This window comes from Erinaceus europaeus, chromosome 17 (genome assembly GCF_950295315.1).
Source record: "Erinaceus europaeus chromosome 17, mEriEur2.1, whole genome shotgun sequence".
NCBI lineage: Eukaryota > Metazoa > Chordata > Mammalia > Eulipotyphla > Erinaceidae > Erinaceus > Erinaceus europaeus.
This window is the reverse complement of record NC_080178.1, coordinates 39,684,143-39,707,133: the sequence shown is the minus strand read 5'-3', so window position 1 is coordinate 39,707,133 and position 22,991 is coordinate 39,684,143. Positions and strand designations below refer to the sequence as shown.

The following is a 22,991-nucleotide window of genomic DNA, read 5'->3' as shown; positions in this document are numbered from 1 at the left end:
ACCAGGGGACAGAGATCTAACCAGGAAACTCAGGAGAAGACCTATACCTCGGTGGCATAGCTGAGGGGCTGTGAAAGTCTCTTTGCATAACCACTGGATTATCTCTGCCACACCCTGCTTTATCTCTTGGTCAGGAGTCAGTGATAAAGCTAAGAAACCTATTGACAGTTTAAAAGCCCTCAGGCTCCCATAGCCTACAGGGAAGAAAAAAAAAAGAGGCTTTTACACCAATGAGCTCCAACTCAGGGATTGAAAAAACTGTTAACTTCCACCACGGTAAACCCTTTAATTAAATTACCTAGACACAAGTCAATCCAGGCAATAGTGATCAATAATTTGAAAAGTACTGATAAAGGGAACTCATAACATAATATATAAAATGGTTAAAACAACAAGAAAAAATATTGGAGACTCGAACCACGAAAGAGTCCAGCTAAAAGTCCTCCAGAGGGTGAAGCACAAAACAACGAGTTCAACATCCAAACATTAGCTAAGGAAATAATAACAGGAGAGAGTAAAGAATTTGAAAAAATTGTAATCAGAAATGCAGGAACAACAAATGAGAATATGGAAGAAAATTCTAATTACCTCATGGTTATTAGAGAGCTGAAAGCTGAAGTTGCTGAGCTAAGAAGGCAACTAGCTAAACAAGCTAAAACAGTATCAGAGCAGGGCAACAAAATAGATGAACTCCAGAAAGCAGTAGAGGGTAGAGAGAATAGAATCTATGAGGCTGAAAACAGAATTAGCAAGATGGAGGATGAATTAGAGACAACTAAAAAAGAAGTAAGAGATCTCAAAAAGAGATTAAGAGATGCTGAAAACAACAACAGAGTCCTATGGGATGACTTCAAAAGAAACAATATACACATTATTGGCTTAGAGAGGAAGAAAGAGAAGGAGAGGAAGAAAGCATTCTCCAGGCCATAATAGCTGAAAATTTCTCTAGTCTAGATAACACCAAAGACATAAAGATTCAAGAAGCCCAGAGGGTCCCAAACAGAATTAACCCAGACCTAAAGACACCAAGACATGTCATACTTAGAATGGAAAGGAATAAGGATAAAGAAAGGATCCTCAAGGCTGCAAGAGAAAAACAAAGAGTCACCTACAAAGGAAAACCCATAAGATTAGCAGCAGACTTCTCTATACAAACACTACAGACCAGAAGAGAATGGCAAGATATCTATCGAGTGCTCAATGAGAAAGGCTTTCAGCCACGAATACTATATCCTGCTAGACTGTCATTCAGACTAGATGGAAGCATCAAAACCTTCTCAGACAAGCAACAGTTGAAGGAAGCAACCATCACCAAGCCTGCCCTGAAAGAAGTTCTGAAAGGTCTCCTATAAACAACCAGACCACCACAAATAGGACATATATCAAAACACTCTAAAACTCTACAAGAATGGCGTTAAAATATCTTCAATCTTTGATATCAATAAATGTCAATGGTCTGAATTCACCTATTAAAAGACACAGAGTAGGAAGATGGATCAGAAAACACAACCCAACAATATGTTGTCTACAGGAAACTCACCTAACTCAACAAGACAAACACAGACTTAAAGTGAAAGGATGGAAAACTATCATTCAAGCCAATGGCCCACAAAAAAGGGCAGGAACAGCTATTCTCATATCTGACATGATAGACTTTAAAAGAGATAAGATTAAAAAAGATAGGAATGGACACTACTTAATGCTCAGAGGATCAGTCAATCAAGAGGACTTAACAATTATTAACAGCTATGCACCCAATGAGAAGCCATCTAAATACATCAAACTTATACTGAAAGAGCTACAGCAATATATTAACAGTAACACAATCATAGTAGGGGACTTCAACACCCCACTATCTCAACTTGACAGATCATCCAGGAAGAAAATCAGTAAAGACATAAGGGAGCTAAATGAAGAGATAGATAAACTAGAACTATTGGACATTTTCAGAATCATTCATCCCAAGAAACTGGAATACACATTTTACTGAAATCCACATGGATCATTCTCAAGGATAGACCATATGTTAGGCCACAAAGACAGCATCAGCCAATTCAAGAGCACTGAAATCATCCCAAGCATCTTCTCAGATCACAGTGGAATTAAACTAACACTTAACAATCAACAAAAGATTAGTAACAGTCCCAAAATGTGGAAGCTCAACAGTACACTTCTTAACAGCTTCTGGGTCAAAGAGGAAATCAAGGAAGAAATCAAAATGTTTCGAGAATTCAATGAAAATGAAGACACAAGCTATCAAAATATTTGGGACACAGCTAAAGCAGTCCTAAGAGGGAAGTTCATAGCTATACAAGCACACATTAGGAAACAAGAAAAGGCACAAATAAACAGACTGATTGCACATCTTAAAGACCTAGAAGAAGAACAACAAAGGAATCCTAAAGCAACCAGAAGGACAGAAATCACTAAAGTTAGGGCAGAAATAAATAACATTGAGAATAGGAAAACCATACAAAAGATCAATGAGTGTAAATGTTGGTTCTTCGAAAGAGTAAACAAAATCGACAAACCTTTAGCCAGACTCACAAAACAAAAAAGGGAGAAGACCCAAATAAATCGGATAGTAAATGAAAGAGGAGATATCACAACAGACACCGCAGAAATTCAACATATCATGCGAGGCTTCTATGAACAACTATATGCCACCAAGCTAGAGAACCTGGAAGAAATGAATGATTTCCTAGATACCTACCAACTTCCAAAACCAAGTAAAGAGGAAGTGGATAACATGAACAGGCCCATCACAGCTAATGAAATTGAAACAGTTATCAAAAATCTTCCCAAAAATAAAAGTCCTGGACCAGATGGTTTTACAAATGAATTCTACAAAACTTTCAAAGAAGAACTAATACCTCTACTTTTAAAGTCTTCCAGAAGATTGAAGACACTGGAATACTCCCTGCCAGCTTCTATGAAGCCAACATCACCCTGATACCAAAAGCAGACAGGGACACAACCAAAAAAGAAAACTACAGACCAATATCTCTGATGAACATACATGCGAAAATATTGAACAAAATTCTAGCCAACCGGATACAGCAGTATATCAAAAAGATTGTTCATCATGACCAAGTGGGGTTTATCCCAGGCATGCAAGGTTGGTTTAATATACGTAAGTCAATCAATGTGATCCACCACATCAACAAAAGCAAGACCAAAAACCACATGGTCATATCAATAGGTGCAGAGAAAGCCTTTGACAAAATACAACATCCCTTTATGATCAAAACACTACAAAAAATAGGAATAGATGGGAAATTCATGAAGATAGTGGAGTCTATATATAGCAAACCTACAGCCAACATCATACTCAATGGTGAAAAACTGGAAGCATTTCCCCTCAGATCAGGTACTAGACAGTGCTGCCCACTATCACCATTACTATTCAACATAGTGTTGGAAGTTCTTGCCATAGCAATCAGGCAGGAGCAAGGAATTAAAGGGATACAGATTGGAAGAGAAGAAGTCAAACTCTCCTTATTTTCTGATGACATGATAGTATACATGGAAAAACCTAAGTAATCCAGCAAGAAGCTTCTGGAAATCATCAGGCAATACAGTAAGGTGTCAGGCTATAAAATTAACATTCAAAAGTCAGTGGCATTCCTCTATGCAAACACTAAGTTAGAAGAAATTGAAATCCAGAAATCAGTTCCTTTTTCTATAGCAACAAAAACAATAAAATATATAGGAGTAAACCTAACCAAAGAAGTGAAAAACTTGTATACTGAAAATTATGAGTCACTACTCAAAGAAATTGAAAAAGACACAAAGAAGTGGAAAGGTATTCCATGTTCATGGGTTGGTAGAATTAACATCATCAAAATGAATATATTACCCAGAGCCATCTACAAATTTAATGCTATCCCCATCAAGATCCCAAGCACATTTTTTAGGAGAATAGAAAAAATGCTACAAATGTCTATCTGGAACCAGAAAAGACCTAGAATTGCCAAAACAATCTTGAGAAAAAAGAACAGAACCAGAGGCATCACACTCCCAGATTTCAAACTGTATTATAGGGCCATTGTCATCAAAACTGCTTGGTACTGGAACATGAACAGACACACTGACCAGTGGAATAGAATTGAGAGCCCAGAAATGAGGCCCCATACCTATGGACATCTAATCTTTGACAAAGGGGCCCAGACTATTACATGGGGAAAGCAGAGTCTCTTCAACAAATGGTGTTGGAAACAATGGGTTGAAACATGCAGAAGAATGAAACTGAATCACTGTATTTCACCAAATACAAAAGTAAATTCCAAGTGGATCAAGGACATGGAGGTTAGACCACAAACTATCAGATACTTAGAGGAAAATATTGGCAGAACTTTTTTCCGCATAAATTTTAAAGACATTTTCAATGAAACGAATCCAATTACAAGGAAGACTAAGGCAAGTATAAACCTATGGGACTACATCAACTTAAAAAGCTTCTTCACAGCAAAAGAAACCACTACCCAAACCAAGAGACCCCTCACAGAATGGGAGAAGATCTTTACATGCCATACATCAGATAAGAGTTTAATAACCAACATATATAAAGAGCTTACCAGACTCAACAACAAGACAACAAATAACCCCATCCAAAAATGGGGGGAGGACTTGGACAGAATATTCACCACAGAAGAGATCCAAAAGGCCGAGAAACACATGAAAAAATGCTCCAAGTCTCTGATTGTCAGAGAAATGCAAATAAAGACAACAATGAGATATCACTTCACTCCTGTGAGAATGTCATACATCAGAAAAGGTAACAGCAGCAAATGCTGGAAAGGGTGTGGGGTCAAAGGAACCCTCCTGCACTGCTGGTGGGAATGTCAATTGGTCCAACCTCTGTGGAGAACAGTCTGGAGAACTCTCAGAAGGCTAGAAATGGACCTACCCTATGACCCTGCAATTCCTCTCCTGGAGATCTATCCTAAGGAACCCAACTCATCCATCCAAAAAGATCTGTGTACACATATGTTCTTGGCAGCACAATTTGTAATAGCCAAAACCTGGAAGCAACCCAGGTGTCCAACAACAGATGAGTGGTTGAGCAAGTTGTGGTATATATACACAATGGAATACTAGTCAGCTGTAAAAAATGGTGACTTCACCGTTTTCAGCCGATCTTGGATGGACCTTGAAAAAATCATGTTGAGTGAAATAAGTCAGAAACACAAGGATGAATATGGGATGATCTCACTCTCAGCCCGAAGTTGAAAAACAAGATTAGAAAAGAAAACACAAGTCGAACCTGAAATGAAATTGGAGTATTACACCAAAGTAAAAGACTCTGGGGTGGGTGGGGAGAATACAGGTCCATGAAAGATGATGAATGACATAGTGGGGGTTGTATTGTTAAATGGGAATCTGGGGAATGTTATGCATGTACAAACTATTGTATTTGCTGTTGAATGTAAAACATTAATTCCCCAATAAAGAAATAAATTATTAAAAAAATAAACAAACAAACAAAAAAAGATACTGGGTATTGTACAGCAAACCCTAACAAAAGGACTTTTCAAAGTTAACCCAATTACCAAATAATGTGATGATAACATTAACTATCGACTGTCTCAAAAAAAAAAAAAAAAGAACACTCACACAGGGGGCTGGGCAGTAGCGTAGCAGTTTAACTGCACATGGTGCAAAGCGCAAGGGTCAGAGTAAGGATCCCGGTTGAAACCCCTAGCTCCCCACCTGCAGACGGTCTCTTCGCAAGCAATGAAGCAGGTCTGTAGGTGTCTATCTTTCTCTCCTCCTCTCTGTCTTCCCCTCCTTTCTCGATTTCTCTCTGTCCTACCAACAACAGCTATGACAACAATAACAATAATAACTACAAGGGCAACAAAATGGGGAAAATGGCTTCTAGGAGCAGTGGATTCGTAGTGCAGGCACCGAGCCCCATATTTTTTTTTTAGTCCTTTACAAGGGGGAAAGGTGATACTATAGTGAACATAGTGGCAGATACCACTATTCAGTCATATCTCATCTGTGCCTCATGATATGATGCACTAAAGATAAAGTATTATTTACGTAGTATTTCTGCCAAGAATGCATAACCTGAAGATAAAAGCGGGCTAAATGCCCTATAAAATGAATGGCCTTTCCTCCAAATATGTTAAATTTATGAAAGACAAAGAGAAAGGGAACTTTCTAGATTAAACAAGATAAGAGACATGAAAACCAAATGCAGTACATGGTCATGGATCAAAGAAACTAAATAGATTAGAATTAACACTGTTAAATTCCCTGATTTTGACAACTGTATTTGTGGTTACAAAAGTTATATCCTCAAGAAGTACACATTTGTACAGTAAAATAGCATAATGAATATGCAGACAACTTTCATGTCTGAGGCTCTGAAGTTCCAGGTTCAATTCCCAGCACTACCATAAACCAGAGCTAAGCAGTGCACTGTAAGGAAAGGAAAGAAGGGAAGAAAGGGGAGGGGAGGAGAGGGGAAGGCTTCCAGGGGTGTTGCCATGGAGTAAGAAGGACTGAATGCTCTCATCTGGGGAAAACTAGGTAAAGCCGGAAAAAATACACCCGGAACCTCACATTACAATAATATAAAGTTTGAGGACACTCAACACAACTGTCCAAAATCACAAAGAACTGGAAAAAAATATCTGAGTTTGAATCCAGAAAGCTTACTGTGAAGAAAATGCAAGACTCCAACCATAACATACAAACACAAATTAAGGAACTCAGAAATCACTAAAGAGCTAAAAAAAAAAAAATTCACAAAGATGGTGTACTGCATCAAAGTAAAGGACTCTGGGGACATAGGGGCTTCCAGATCCCAGTGCACAGGTGAAGGAGGACCTAGGCTGAGGATTAGTATGTTTTGCAGGAAACTGAGAAAATTTACATCTGTATCAACAATTGTATTTGCTGCTGACTGTAAACCATTAATCTTCCCCAAAAAAGTTGAAACTAAATATAATATAGGTTTACTCAAAATAATAATAAAACATTAAATTTAAAAGACTGTAAAAATTTCACAAATTGAACTCTAAAAGGAAATATTTGACATAAAGGAAGCTCTGGAGAGCAGTAGTGCTTATCTAAGAGGTCTTGTATACAGAATAAATCAGCTTGAGGATTAATAGGGCTAGAATATAAATCCACCACTCTTGGAGTATAAAGCTGCTAAAGAGGAAAGGTTTACAAAAAAAGAAACAATTCTCCGTGAAATAGCAGATTCTATCAGAGGTAAAAAAAAAAAAAAATGTGAAAGTTATTGGGATGCCTGAGGATGAAGAGAAAGAAAGTAGCAGAGAGCACATTTAAAGAAATCATTGCAGAATATTTTCCACACCTGGGCAATGATCAAAATATAGATATATAGAGAAAGCTGAGCTGGTAGTTCACCCAGTGGGATGCACACATTACCATGCATGAGGGCCCCCAGGTTCAAACCCCCAGATTACACCTGTAGGAAGGAAGCTTCACGAGTGGCGAAACTGTGTTGCAGGTGTTTCTCCTTTCTTTCTGTCTCTGTCTCATACTCATCAACAAATAAAATAATACCAGGAACAGTAGAGTCCTGCAGGCAACTCACCCAGCAATAACCTTCATGGTAAAATAAAAAAAGAGAGAAAGAAATACATACTTGGGTGGGACAAAAATGGTAGACCAGAAGGCCCTATTTTTTCTTGCTCTCTGCAAATACAACAAAAGCTACAATATACATAGGAAACCCTACAAAAAACGGGCTTGAATTCACAACTATCATAACAAAGGACAAAAGTTCAGCATAATGGTGAAGACACAAAAACACTTGTGCACCAAAGATACCCTGTCTGGCTCCAACCTTCACCCCATGCCATGGCCCCCTCACTAGCTCCACACATCAATCCTAAATCTGCTACCACTGACACAGCCCACTATCACTGTCACCCACTACCACCTAGCTCTTTGCCAAGTCACCCCAATCCTTTGGGGCCTCAGCTCAGTTGATTATCATTGTACTACCTCCCTGGCACTCACCCCAATTCTTTCACAATTTTGTGCTAATACTTTACAACAGATGCTGGGGGGTGGGGGAGGTGGGATAAAAAGTTACAAACTGCTTAGGAATAGCAGTAGCAACCATTCAGAGGATCAAGGGGACTGGGAAGCAGCCATATTAGAATTCAGTTTCCATAGTAACAGACCCTGAGGATGGAACCATGGAGAAGCACTCCTTTCACTGCTCAGAGCTTGCCAGCCTTTTGTTCTACCAGACTGTAATTCACCAGCAATCTAAAACTTCTGGTGTAACAGAACTATAGCCTCAGTCAGTCACTGCATGTTGGACTTCATGAATATAACACTATCTCATACTTGTCTTTTCATATTCACAAAACAAATTTATCAGAAAGAGTAAAAGTTAAACCAATTAATCCTAGGTAGTCTGGACTACAGTTATGCACTAAAACAGATAAGAACTCCAACTTAAATCAAAAGAAATAACATACATATGCTTCCTCAATAATGAGAAAAAGAATAGCAAAATTCTCCTCCAAACATCTGTCTATTAAGCCAACAAAACATAATTAAAATGCCAGCATAGGCTTTGGAATCAGAAAAACAAGTTCATATACAGGCCTGCAGTTTCTTTCTTTTCTTTTTTTTTTAAATTTTAATCTTTATTATTGTATAGAGATAGAAATTGAGAGGAGTGGGGGAGATAGAGAGGGAGAGGAAGACAGAGAGACACCTGCAGCCCTACTTCACCACTTGTGAAGCTTTCCCTCTACAGGCGGGGACCAGGGGCTTGAACCTGGGACCTTGTGCCCTGTAATGTGTGCGCTTAACCAGGTGCACCACTGCCTGGCCCCTGGCCTGCAGTTTCTAAGCTATGCAAACTTGGACAAATTAAAGTCCACTAAGGTCAGCCCTGACTTTCATAAAACAGGAATAACAGTACTTAGCTAAAGGATTGTAAGCAATAAATGAAAAAACAAAGTACCATAACAGCCAGCCTGAAAACATAAATAAGCATAATACACACAGTAGCTACTATTATTATTTTCATTCATTTTGGGATAATAAAGCTCATTTTATAATATGTTTCTTAATTCTATTCCTAACTCAGCATAAAAAACAAGAAGATGGCTCACAAAAACATAAAGAGAGCTCGTCAATTCCTCACTTACAGTCTTAAGATAGAACCTATCTAAGATGTAGGCTACTCATCCAGCTGGCAAGTTCTTAGCAGTGAATGCCTCCTCTGCAGATTTGCAAAACTGTTCAAGTAAGAAACAAGCCTGTGTATAACTATGGTATTATTATACTCTTACCTTGCAGGCTACATCAACTAAGCGCATCTGGATAACTTGATTCTCTGAGAGTTTGGAGCCAATTGCAAGTAAAGTATCCAATAGCTGAGCAAGGACTTGATGAGATTCTAGAAAGGAAAGTGGAAAGTGAGTTGCAGAGGCAGGGGAGATAGAATAATGGTTAAGCAAACATACTTTCATGCCTGAGGCTCTGAAGTTCCATGCTCAATCTCCTGCACCACCATAAGCCAGAGCTGAGCAGTGCTCTGATTAAAAAGAAAAGGAAAAGTGGGTTGCAGAATTTCAAAAGGAGAATTCTAGAAACTAAATTTATGAGGGTAAAGAATATAAATTTTTATTAACTGAATTCTTCAATTTCATCCTTGAATTCATAACTAAAGCCATGTTCTGAGGAAGATCATGTCTAAAAACTTGAGTCCTTCACAGAATTAGACAGTGTTCTAAAAATATTTAGTGCATGACAAATTCAAATTCCTTACTAATATGTATATGTATACGTAAAAGTCCTTTTGTGATACGGATCTATCCTCATTTCTTTTGTTTTCTCCAGAAACTACTTATGACTTCATATCCCACTCCATCTTTGCTCAAGTTAAATTGACTATGAACACCTCTAGTTTTAAAAGGTCAACTCTCGTATGAAGTTCTTCATTCTTTTGTGCTTCCACTACACCCTGGACATAAGCTATAATACTTTATTAGCTTATTTCCTTTCATTGTATTTATTTGTTGGATAGAGACAGAAACTGAGATGGAAGGGGAGATAGAGGGAGGAGGAGAGAAAGAGAGAGATACCCCTGCAGCACTGCTTCACCTTTCATGAAGCTTCCCCCTGCAGGTGAGAACAGGAGGCTTGAACCTCCTGTTCCATGTGCATGGTGATATGTGTGCTCAACTGATTGTGCCACTATCCATCACCCACTTGTTTATTTTTTTGTCAAAATAAACCATGAGAATGAAAATTTCTTGCAGGCAAGGACTGCTTTTGAGCCACTCTTGTGTTCTCAGAATCTTGCTAGCATGATTCATTTAACACTTAGTAAGTGCTTAGTAATGGGCAAAGAGCCAAATCCAAATATATCAATATCAATTTTCTTAGATACTTTTCTTCATCTAGACCCTCTTTCTGTTCTAAATATAGTTCCTTTTTTGCCTCCAAGGTTACGGATGGTGCTCTGTGTTGGCACTACAAATCCACTGCTTCTGGTGGCCATTTTTTCCATTTTTTTATTCGATAAGACAGAAAAAAAAAAAATGAGGAGGGCAAGATAGAGAGAAAGATAGATAGATACCTGCAGACCTGTTTCACCGCTCATGAAGAGACACCCTCCCCCCACCCCACCCCATAGTGAGGGAGTCAGGGGCTTGAACTGGGATCCTGCGCAGGTCCTTGCACATTGTACTATGTGCATTTAACCCGGTGTGCCACTGCCTGGCGCCCTAAACTATAGTTCTTACAATGCTAGCAGCATGTTGGAGGATTCTATGTTAATCATTTTATGTTAATTATTCAGATATCTTAATGTACATAATAAAAATATAGTTACTATGAATAGTGTAGTTACCATATATAGATTTCCTTTTACATTATTCTTTATATAATATATAAAGAATTTCACACACATAAACTCGCAGCTCCCCACCCAGGGGTACCACCAATGGCCAGAGAAGTGTGTATTATATGCTCCATTTTATTTAACTAGAAGACTGTCCACTTTAGAAAAACATGTCTTTTGCTTAACTACTATGATGTCTTCCTGATTCTCTTTTGTTCTATTTTTTTTTCCATACCTGGGATTTTATGCCTGCTGGATTCCACCACTTCCAGTAGGTATCTGTTTATCCAGATAGAGAGAGAGCAAGTTTCTTAGGGGTCAGGATAATTCAAATGGTAGACCAAGAGAATCTCAGAGCCCCCTCACCCCAATAATAAAGAATAAATCCTTTTTTAAATAAATTAAGAGAATGGTCTGGGAGGTGGTCCAGTAGATAATGCACATAGTACAGCACATATACCAGAGTGATGTCTGGTTCTTTCTCCCCCTCTCTCTCTCATTAATAAATACATAAAATCTTTTTTTAAAAAAAACTGAAAAAATTACAAACTTTACCAGTTGCTATAAACTAAAGACTATACATCTTTTAAGTTTCAACTTACTTTCATTCTGTAGGATGTTAATAGCATCGTCCATAATGCAGTCTGGTGAAAATCCTGCAGTCTTTGATAATAAACCCAACAATGATGCAATTTTCAATCTCACAGATGGATCATTCTCCTGAAACAAACAAACAAAAAAAACTATTGTTACTTGGTTTACTTTCAGTTAACCAACAAACTGGAAAATGGGATATTTAACACCTCCAAGGAGATTCAATGATCTAAGAATTCTAAGACTTAATTTCTATGGAATTAACTTTATATGCCTTAAGGTAAAGAACTTTCCTCAATATCACACCCAAATAATGAAAGTGAATGGGGATTTTTTTTTCTTATGCCTTCCTGATGTCATTAACTTCTAATGGGAAATGTGCCTTGGAAATTGCTGGGAAATTGTGCAGATGCATTCACATCTGCCATGTTTTCCCCTCAGGCTACTAGTTCCCGTGAGAGTTGGGACATTCTGGGAATGCCTGTTCCGCCACATTATGCCCTCAGGACATTGTCTATATCCCCGTGATATTTGGAGTGCTTTGGTTACTCCTCCCCCCTCCCATTCTCACGAGAGTTATCATCCTAACCTGGAGTGCTATGGTTACTCCTCCCCCTTCACATTCTCGTGAAAGCTACTCCTATAAAAACCCTTCGTTTTCCGCACCTCTCTCTCTTGCCAGCACTTCACTCCAGTGTTCAGACGCAGTGCGTGAGGCGGCCATTTTCGCTACCTCCACGTGGCCCAACCTGCTTCTCTAGCACCCAACTCTGAGGTGCCAGCGCAAATAAAGATTTGTGTTTCCTCTTCGCTCTGGACCCCTCCTCTCTCTCTTCTCCACGGCCCGCACTCAACAACAGGAAATTAAAATAACTGCCTCCACTGTGTAGTCACATTAGACACGAGTTTGCAGCAACTTGTACCAAGGCTGCCAGCACAAGCCACCCAACACTGCTCCTAGTACCACTGTTGCTGGGGTCCTGGCAAATGGTGCTGTAGCTACCACTGCTATTACCAGAAAGACTCTACAATCTGCCTAGCCTATATTTTCAGTCCAGGAGACATGAGTCCAATTAGCCAGGTCCAATTAATCTTATGCCTGGGCCCCAGAGGCAAGGCTGACCAAAAAATGAGCAGTCTGGTCCTTTTAGCTTCAAAATTAGCAGGTGGGCTCTCACATGCTCCAAGATTCCTATGGTGAGAAACATACCTCAAAGACAAAAGGAAAAATATCCTTCATTTCCTCACCATACCTAGCATATCACCCTACTAAGTACACAGCACAATACCAAGTAGTAAATAGATGCCTGGGTTCAATAAATCTATGTGCAATAGGGAGAAAGAGATACCTTGCCATTGCTAACATTAGGTGGGTATATTTCTGTACCAAAGACAAAATTATAATATGCTCAAGTAATGAAGTGCCTCCAGATATAAGCAACTCTCCACTACCCACTAGTTCCTCATGTGACTAAATATAATAAGGAGGCCTGAAGGAGGGAAAGGACAGCAGATGCGGAGTCAAAAGGGATAGAAGCACAACCCTGAAGGTACTACAGTGGATGAAATCCCGGGTTTGAACTCCACCATTGCATGTGCCAGAGTAGTGCTCTGGTCCTCTCCTACCCCACCCCCCATTAATAAATAAAACATTGCAAAACAAGCAAAAAACAGGGAGGTAGAGTGAGAGAATCCTGATGTGCTTATGTCATTACCATGTACACAACCTTAGCAGAATTAATTTTTTAAAAGCCATGATCGGAAGAGGAACAGTTTTGAAATTAACCAGATCTAGATGTGAAACCTGGACTCACTACACAGTAGTTATGTCACTGTTTATTCATTGTTAAATAGCAGAAGGATTTGTACTAGGAGCAATAAAAAAAAAAAATCCTTGAGGGCAGGGGTTGATAGCATAATGGTTATGCAATAAGTCTCTCATGCCTGAGGCTCCAAGGTCCCAGGTTCAATCCCCTGCACCTCCATAAATCAGAGCAGATCAGTGCTCTGGTAAAATAAATAAATAAATAAATAAATAAATAAATAAAGTGGGGGCAGGGAAAGAGAGAGAAAGAGAGACACCTGCAGTACTGCTTCACTGCCTGTGAAGCTTCCCTTTTGCAGGTGAGTACTAGGAACTTGAACCCAGGTCCTTGCACATAAGAGGGTACATAACCAGGTGTGTCACCTCCTAGCCCCAAATATTTTTTTAATATAATAATTAGAGGGGCCATCGTAAAATCAAAAAAAAAGTAAGAGTAATAGCCCAACAAAGACAATAGTGAGATTCCCACTTGTGGTTAGGGGAGACTGGATAATTCAGATCAATTTTCCTACTCAGAAAAACTAGAAAAAGTACTATGAACACCAAAACTACAGGGTTGGGCAGTGGCACACTCAGTTAGGCACACATGTTATAGTGAGCAAGGACCTGTCTTCAAGCCCACAGTCCATACCTAAGTACTTTCCTTTCAGCCTCCTTCCCACTCTGGAAGGGACTGCACATGAGTGGCTGAGAATGCTGAATGCTGTATATATACACAATGGAATACTACTCAGCTATTAAAAAAATTTTTTTTCACTTTCTTCATTTTGGACGGAGATTGAAGGAATCATGTTAAATGAGGTAAGTCAGAAGGAGAAGGATGGATATGAGATGGTATCACTCAGAGAAGCTGAAAAAAGAACAGAAGGGAAAACACACTGGAGACTTCACAAAGCAGAAATTGGATTGGGTTTGTCATACTACACCAAAGTAAAGGACTCTGGGGTGGAGGGCAGGGTTCAGGTCCTAGAATATGATGGCAGAGGAGGACCAAGAGGGGATTATGTGGAAAACTGAGAAATGTTACACATGTACAAACTACTGTATTTTACTGTTGACTATAAACCATTAACACCCCCCCAGCCACAATAAAGAAAAAAAAAAAGGTCATCAGGAGCAATGAATAGGTAGTGCAGGCACCAAGCCCTAGCTACAACCTTGGTGGCAACTATTAAAAAAAAAAAGTATGGGGCCTGAAGAGACAACAGAATAGTGATGCAAAAAGACTTTCATGCCTGAGGCACTGAGGTCCCAGGTTCAAACTCCAGCACCACCATAAGCCAGAGATGAGCAGTGCTCTGGTATAGCTGGGTTTTGTTTTGTTTTGGTTTGTTCTGGTTTTCTCACTGTATCTCCATACCCCCCCCTCTGGTTATAAATAAATAAGTAAAAAATATGAAAAATAAATAGGGAGAATAGCATAATAGTAATGCAAACTCTCATGCCTGTGGCTGAAAAGTCTAGGTTCTGCACCACCATAAGCCAGAATTGAGCAGTTCCCTGGCAATAAAAAAAAATAATGAATTTAAAAATACAGAGGTAAAATAAAACAGATATAGGGCTGGGGGAAATAGCACAGCAGTTGACATAACAGATTGTCCTGTTGAGGCACCAGAAGTCCCATATTCAATCCCTAGCATTATCATAAGATAGAACTGAGCAGTGGTCTGATTAAAAAACAACAGATGGAGAGTCGGGCGGTAGCGCAGCAGGTTAAACGCAGGTGGCGCGAAGCACAAGGACCAGCATAAGGATCCCGGTTCTAGCCCCCGGCTCCCTACCTGCAGGGGAGTCACTTCACAAGCGGTAAAGCAGGTCTGCAGGTGTCTCTCTTTCTCTCCCCCTTTCTGTCTTCCCCTCCTCTCTCCATTTCTCTCTGTCCTGTCCAACAATGATGACATCAATAACAACAACAACTACAACAATAAAAAACAAGGACAAGAGGGAGTAATAAAAAAAAGATGAAAATGAGATTATAGATAGACAGACAGATAAAATATAGGTATACAGCAAACATCAAAAGATAACTGTTATCATTATACAGTATGGTATTGACATCATAAGAGACAGACTAATGGAACAGAATTGAAAGTTTTGAAACATACCCACCCATCTTTAGACACCTGATTTAACACTCAGGTGGCAGTACAGATTAGTGGGAAATGGACATTACTCTAAATGGACATTAATCTGGATTTTCATATATCTAACCAATGAAGACAAAGCAATCTCATGTCTGAAAAGCAAATAGTAAAACATCTAGAAATCATCTAGCAAAATATTAATAATCTCAGGACAAGAACTTCTTTCTTTGGAGTCGGGCTGTAGCGCAGCGGGTTAAGCGCAGGTGGCGCAAAGCACAAGGACCAGCATAAGGATCCCGGTTCGAACCCCGGCTCCCCACCTGCAGGGGAGTCGCTTCACAGGCGGTGAAGCAGGTCTGCAGGTGTCTGTCTTTCTCTCCTCCTCTCTGTCTTCCCCTCCTCTCTCCATTTTTCTCTGTCCTATCCAACAACAACAACAACAATAATAATAACTACAACAATAAAACAACAAGGGCAACAAAAGGGAATAAATAAAATAAATATATTACACCAGAAAAATGTGTAAGTGAAAAGATTTTCAAATTGGGTTAAAGAATTTCTTTTCATCAACTTACATTATTAAGATACTCAAAAGGAGGAATACATAAAATCATTAAAGAGTTTCAATCCAGAATATAAAGAATTATCACAAAGTAAGGGAACAGTAAAAACTGACAAGAGACTTAAATAGGAATTACTCAAGAGAATGACTAATTAAACAAACTAAAATGGCTTTACTTTAGTCAGTAACTTAAAAAAATGCAAATTAGTGGTCTGGGAGGTGGCACCGTGATAAAGCTTTGGACTCTCAAGCATGAGGTCCTGAGTTCGATCCCGGGCAGCACATGTGCCAGAGTGATATTTGATTCTTTCTCTCTCCTCCTATCTTCCTCATTAATAAATAAATAAAATCTTTTTAAAAAATGCAAATTAAAGCCACAGTGATTTATTTACATTGGAACTGTCAAAATGAAAAGACTGGGTTGAAGTGGTTCTGCAAATGACTTTATGACTAAGGCTCTGAAGTCACAGATTCAATCCCCCACACCACCATAAGTCAGAGCTGAACAGTGCTCTGGTAAAAATAAATAAATAAATAAGAAGAAAAGGATTAATAATTCCAACTGTTGGCAAGTATTTGTGGAATTCTCACAAAATGCTAACAAAATCTGGTACTACCACTTTGGAAAACAGCTGGGTTAATAATTTCACTCCATCAGGGTAGGTGGTGGTACACCTAGTTGAGTACATACAATACACAAGGACCTAGGATCAAGTCCTTGGTTCCCACCTGCAGGGGGGAAGTTCACAAGTGGCAAAACAGTACTGCAGGTGTCTCTTTCTCTCCTTCTTAATATCCCCCTCCCCTCTCAATTTCTGTCTCTATCCAAAAAAAATTTAAAAAAAAAGGTTGAGTGCACACATTATAATAATTTCACTCCAGGTTACATTCTACACAGAAATGTTAAGTCATGCATACCAAGAGATATACAGAAATGTTCATGGGAAAGTTACGGTGGTGGCTCACTCAGCAGAGCACACACATTTCTTTGTATAAGGACCCAAGTTCAATCCCTCAGGCCCTACCTGCACAGGGGAAGCTTCACAAGTGGTGGAGCAGTGTTGCAGGTGTCTTCCCTTCACTCTGTCTCTCATCTCTATTAAAAAGAAAGAAAATGGTCACTGAGAAAGTGGAGCCATTATGGCACCAAGTCCCAGTGATAGCCCTGATGGCAGGAAAAAAAATAGGAAAAGAAAAATAAAGAAAAAAAAGACAGAAAAGAAAAAGAGAAAAAGAAAGAATGAGTGGGTTAAGGAGACAGCACAATGGTTACACAAATGTCCATCAGAAAAATCAAGGATAAATGCAATTTTTTCCCCATCTGGACTTCACACCATTATAGTTCTACTTCTACTGTTCCCACCCAGTAGACTCTTCTAGATATTGGCTATATATAGGCAAGCGACACCCACCCTCTCCCCCCCCCACCGCCCCACAGATGGGGAGCCAGGGGTTCGAAATGACATCCTTGCTCCAGTTCCTGTGCTTTGTACTATGTACACTTAACCTGGTGCTCCACTGCCTAGCAACCTGTTTATTTAATTATTAAAGGTTATAGAAAGTTTACTGGAATAAACAAGTTAATAGTCACCAAGAGAAGGATGGAAAGTAAAAAGGAACCATCGGCCTCAAAGATGAGACAGATGTCAGCAAAGAGAGAGCCAACTGTCCTTTTATTTTATTCCTGAGACTTTGAGGTCCCTCAGCACCATCATAAGCCAAAGCTGAACAGTGCTCTGGGAAAAAATAAAATGAAATAAATAACAGGTGCTATGGTCCCTTCTCTCTCTTTCATAAAAATATATTCATTTTAGTGGTCCGGGAGGTGGCACAGTGGTAAAGCTTTGGACTCTCAAGCATGAGGTCCTGAGTTCGATCCCCGGCAGCACATGTGCCAGAGTGATGTCTGGTTCTTTCTCTCTCCCTCTATCTTTCTCATAAATAAATAAAATATTAAAAAAAAAGAAAATATATTAATTTTAAAATAAAATGGGAGCGAGGGAGATAGCATAATAGTTACGCAAACAGACTCTCATGCCTGAAGCTCCAAAAGTTCTAGGTTCAATCCCCTGCACCACCATAAGCCAGAACTGAGCAGTGCTCTAGTGTTTCTCTCTCTCTCTCTCTCTCTCTCTCAAAAATAAATAAAGTATATATCAAAATAACAGTCAGTAAAAGATCTAAATACAAATGAATTACTGTCACTAAAATATAGCAAGTGTCTCTCTTCCCCCTCTCTATTTTCCCCTTTTCTCTAGATTTCCCGCTGTCCTGTGCAAAAAAAAAAAAGGCCAGCAGTGAATTCAAACTACAGGCACTGAGCCCCAATGATAACAATGGAGGCAAATAATATTAATAAGCAAGGAAAATAAAAAAAATGGAGAAATAAAAAGCCACTTAGCTTAATGGAGGAAAAAGAAGAAGAAGGCTATTAACAGTTAAGGCCTTGGGAGCTGGGTGTAGCACAGCAGGTTACACACACGGCTCAAAGTACAAGGACCAGAGTAAGGACCCCCTGTTCGAGCCTCTAGTTCCCCACCTGTAGGGAGGTCACTTCACAAGTGGTGATGCAGGTCTGCAGGTGTTTATCTTTCTCTCCCTTCTCTGTCTTCCCCTCCTCTCAAAATTTCTCTGTCCTATCCAACAGGAATAACAATAATAACAAAAAGGGCAACAAAAATAGGGGGGGAAAGTTAAGGCCTTCATTGAGGGCAATAATAATTTGAGGGAACTAAACTCCAGAGATAATCTGGTTACAGAAGAAGGATCATGGTGGATGTTAATTCCTCCCTTGTGCTCTGACTGCACTTTATATATTGTACTCATGACATCCTCAACATATAACTTACCTTATCTTTCCTTTTTTTTTTTTTCTTTTGTAACCAGAACACAGCTCAATTCTGGCTAATGATAGTGACAGGAATTGAACCTTGGACCCTTCACCTAAGGCATTAAGTCTTTTTTGCATAACTATTATGCTGTCTTCCCCACATCTCTGTATCTATTTAGACACTGTTAGATTCTGTGGACAGAGACCAAACAGTGACCACCCAGTAAAGCACACTGGGTGTGCAAGGAACCAGGTTCAAGCCACCTGAAGGGGAGAACCTTCACGAGTGCTAGGAGGTTCTGCAAATCTCTCTCTCTCCTTCCCTCCCTCTCAATTTCTCTCTAAAAGAGAGACAGAGGGGAGTCGGGTGGTAGTGCAGTGGGTTAAGCACACATGGTGCAAAGCGCAAGGACTGGCAGAAGGATCCCAGTTCAAGCCCCTAGCTCTCCACCTGCAGGGGAGTCACTTCACAAGTGGTGAAGCAGGTCTGCAGGTGTCTATCTTTCTCTCCTCCCTCTGTCTTCCCCTCCTCTCTCCATTTCTCTCTGTCCTATCCAACAATGACGACATCAATCACAACAACAATAACTACAACAATAAAACAACAAGGGCAACAAAAGGGAATAAATAAATTGAAAAATAATAATAATAAATAATAAAAAGAAAGAGACAGAAAGAAAGGAAAGCAGACAAGCAAGAGAAGAAGGAAAAATGAGAACAAGTCACCGAAAGCACTTAAGTTATACAGGCACTGAGCCCTAGTAGCAATAAAAATATTATTAACTAAATGAATTTTAAAGAGATTCTATAGTCCAGGAGGTGGTACCGTGGATAAAGTATTGGACTCTTAAGCATGAAATCCTGAGTTCAGTCCCCAGCAGCATATGTGCCAGAGTGATGTCTAGTTCTAGATGTCTTTCTCTCTCTCCTCCTCTCTCTCTCATTCATACATACATAAAAATATTTTTTAAAAAAGATTCTATAGACAAAAACCTGAATCTTTTCTATCTGTCCACAGTGTCTCACACATGGAAATACTCAATAAAACTTTGCTGGATGAACATGTTCGTACTGACTTGGTAACATTAACCCACTCTGCAGACATGATACATACTTAACACATACTTTCAACTTCATTAAAATCATCTTACCTTATAATAATGTTCCAAAAGAATTCGCACTACTCCTTCCACACTTTCTGCCTCAACAGGCTTCCTGGCAAACTGTAGTAGGTACTGCAGAGCATCTGCTGAGGAAGTGGCTTTACACAGATCTATGTGAAGAGCTGCAGATTTGCTTGGTTTTGTCAGGCGGAGTTTCTTAGTAGCAGTTTCCTCCTGCTGTTGCTGAAGGGCATATCGAAAATAGAACATGAAAACCTAGCTGAAAGCACAGTCTAACTATTTAACTCTTTCTTCATTCCATATATAAATAAATATAAATAAATTTCCCTTACACTAAACAATGGCTTTATCTAAGAGAATTAGTATTAAGAAGGGAGTCGGGTGGTAGAGCAGCGAGTTAAGCGCACGTGGCGCAAATCACAAGGACCCGCATAAGAATTAGCCTTAAGAAAAAGCAGTCTAGGGGAGTCATGCAGTAGCAAAGCAGGTTAAGCGTACATGGCGCAAAGTGCAACGACTGGAGTAAGGATCCCGCTTCAAGACCCAGGCTCCCCACCTGCAGGGGGAGTCGCTTCACAGGCGGTGAAGCAGGTCTGCAGGTGTCTATCTTTCCCTCCCCCTCTGTCTTCCCCTCCTCTCTCCATTTCTCTCTATCCTATCCAACAACAACAATGATAAACAATAAGGGCAGGAAAAGGGAGCCCCAGCAATAACCCTGGAGGCAATAATAATAATAATAATTAAATTAAATTAAATTAAAAAAAAAGAAAAGAAAAAGCAGTCTTATGAGCTGGAAAAGGAAGAATATTTTTAAATGCTGGAGACAAGGCTATAGATCCCAATTCTGCCTTTTACTAGTACTCATGTCCATCTTGATCTTTCTCAAGTAATTCCACTATGGTGTTTTGTCTTTGAGAAATGTTACAGCTTTAAGACTAAAAAGACATAGAAAGAATCTGGTTCTTCCTTAATTAACAAATAAATCTCAGGACACACCAGGATATTACCATGCACATGAACCTGGGTTCAAGTCCCCAGTCCCCACCTGCTGGATGGAAGCTTCATATGTGGTTAAGCAGTGCTCCAGGTGTCTCTCCCTCTCTCCCTCCTGTTTCCTGTCCCTCTCAATTTCTGACTATAAAAATATGTAAATAAAATTAAAATAAATGAATAAATTTCAAGTCTACAAAAATACATGCAACCTGATGAGGCACCCAACAGGCTCAGCTTCCCTCTTGAGAAAATGACAATAAGAACTGTCTGCAGTTTACACTAAGGAAAAAAAAAATCTTCAGGGGGAATGGGAGCAGGAGGTAGCTCACCCAGTGCAGCAATAGCCTTTCCATTCTAAAAAAAAAGAAAAAAAAAAAAGGTTCAAGGCCCAACACCACATGGGAGCACTACGGAAGATCCATACACGGTGAACTGTTTCTCTCTCAAATAACTAACGGAAAAAATTATACATGGGAAATAGAGGCTCCAAAGTCCCAGGTTCAATCTCCCCACTACCATAAGCTAGAGCTGAGCAGTGCTCTGATACAAAAGAAAAAGAGGAGGGGGAAGGAGGAGGAGGAGGAGGAAGAGGAGGAGAAATGCACACCAGAGAAGCCCTAGAAGCAAGGCACAAAGGAAAACTATCCTACAGCCCAGAATGTGGTGCAGTGGCTAGAGGGTTGGACTCTTAAGCATAAGGTCCTGAGATCCACCCTAGGCATTGAATGTGCTAAAGAGATGTTCTCTCCTCTCTTCTTTTCTTTCCTCTTCTCTTTCTCTCTCTAATATCGCCCCCCAAAAGGTGTCTAGGCTAAATCTCATCGTTATTCTAGGAAGAAGAAGAAAGAGAGAAAGGAGTAGAGATCCTACTAACTTCCCTACAATGGGAACTAGATTTAAAAAAAAAAAAAAAAAGTGCCCACACACACCAAAAAAGTGGCAAGTGATGCAGCTGGGAAGAATATGATGAGAATACGGACTTAGTTTTACAAAATAAAGCAAGAACAAAAGACAGGAGGAAAGACGTGATATTTCCAAGCATTTCTTCAGGTACCATATCACAGATACACCTTATGCCCAAATCTATAAAATGAGGGTGTTCGTGTAGCCCAAACAAAATGAGGTAACGGATAAGGCAATTTCATAAATTGCAGGGAGTTACTGCAGCTTCTATTATTTCCCTTACAGCTGTCAGCGCTCGCTTTAGTTTACAATAGTGACAACAGCAGCAGCCAATGAACACGCCCACTAAAGTGGCTTCTTCCCTTAGCCCAGGTAAGGAGCTGACGGTCAGTACAGGCTTGTGGCGACTATTCGGGGAAAATGCCAGTGGTCTGGATAACTTTCCCCGTCCAGGACAGGTCCCGGGGTCTTTCCTCCCAGAACTTACCTGAACCACTTTAGTGAATTCCTCATACACCCGCTTCTTCAAGTGAGCCGCCATGGCTGCACAGAACCCGCTCAGCTTCCGTAGTAGATGGGGGGTAATAGGGCAGAGGCGTGAAGAAACCCGGAAGTCCTATACAGCGGGACGAGCTCTGCCATCCCACAAGGCCGTGAAGTGGGAGAAAGAGTGGCAATTTCCTGTTGCTCTATTGCTTCACCGCTGCGTTCCGGGGGAGGGGAAAGTGTGGACCGGAAGGGCGTGGCCTCTGGTGGGAGGAGTTAGAGGAGTGAAGGTAGATTAACCAGTGGGAATTGCGGGGCGCTGGCCAGGAGGCGCGCAGTGGTGGAGAGGGTGGCGCCGGAACTGCTTTCGAGAGGGAGCTTGTTGGAGATGGAGACCGGAGACGGGAAGTTCCAGAACTGAAGGCAAAACCTGGAGTTAAGAGTTTTTTCACTCGCAGGCTAACAAGAGGCCTAGTTGTTGTTCTGTCCACAATATTGGCTGCTCCTTCCATCTTTGGGGTCTCCTATTGGCTGAACCATGGAACCACTCCATCTTCTGGCTTACGGTGATTTTTTTTCCCTGCTCCCTCGTGGTAGCTGTTGAAAAGCTACCCATCGGGGGCCGGGCGGTAGCACAACGCTTGCATAGAGCGCAAGGATCGGCCTAAAGAACCCGATTCGAGCCCCCGGTTCCCCAACTGCAAAGGGGTGAAGCAGGTCTACAGGTGTATA

At 40.2% G+C, this 22,991-nt stretch overlaps 1 protein-coding gene across 1 annotated transcript in view; it reads right to left on the bottom strand.

The window, feature by feature from the left end:
• INTS4 (integrator complex subunit 4) overlaps positions 1-22,408 on the bottom strand; it is a 98,312-nt gene extending 75,904 nt beyond the window's left edge. Inside the window, exons 1-5 of the mRNA XM_060177334.1 lie at positions 22,261-22,408; positions 19,905-20,099; positions 11,461-11,578; positions 9,303-9,409; positions 6,049-6,168 (exon numbers count right to left, since the gene is read on the bottom strand). Of these exons, the coding sequence (XP_060033317.1) occupies positions 6,049-6,168; positions 9,303-9,409; positions 11,461-11,578; positions 19,905-20,099; positions 22,261-22,314 (594 nt within the window). The 5' untranslated portion in view covers positions 22,315-22,408. The remainder of the gene's footprint in view (positions 1-6,048; positions 6,169-9,302; positions 9,410-11,460; positions 11,579-19,904; positions 20,100-22,260) is intronic.
• Between the last annotated feature and the right edge of the window lie 583 nt (positions 22,409-22,991).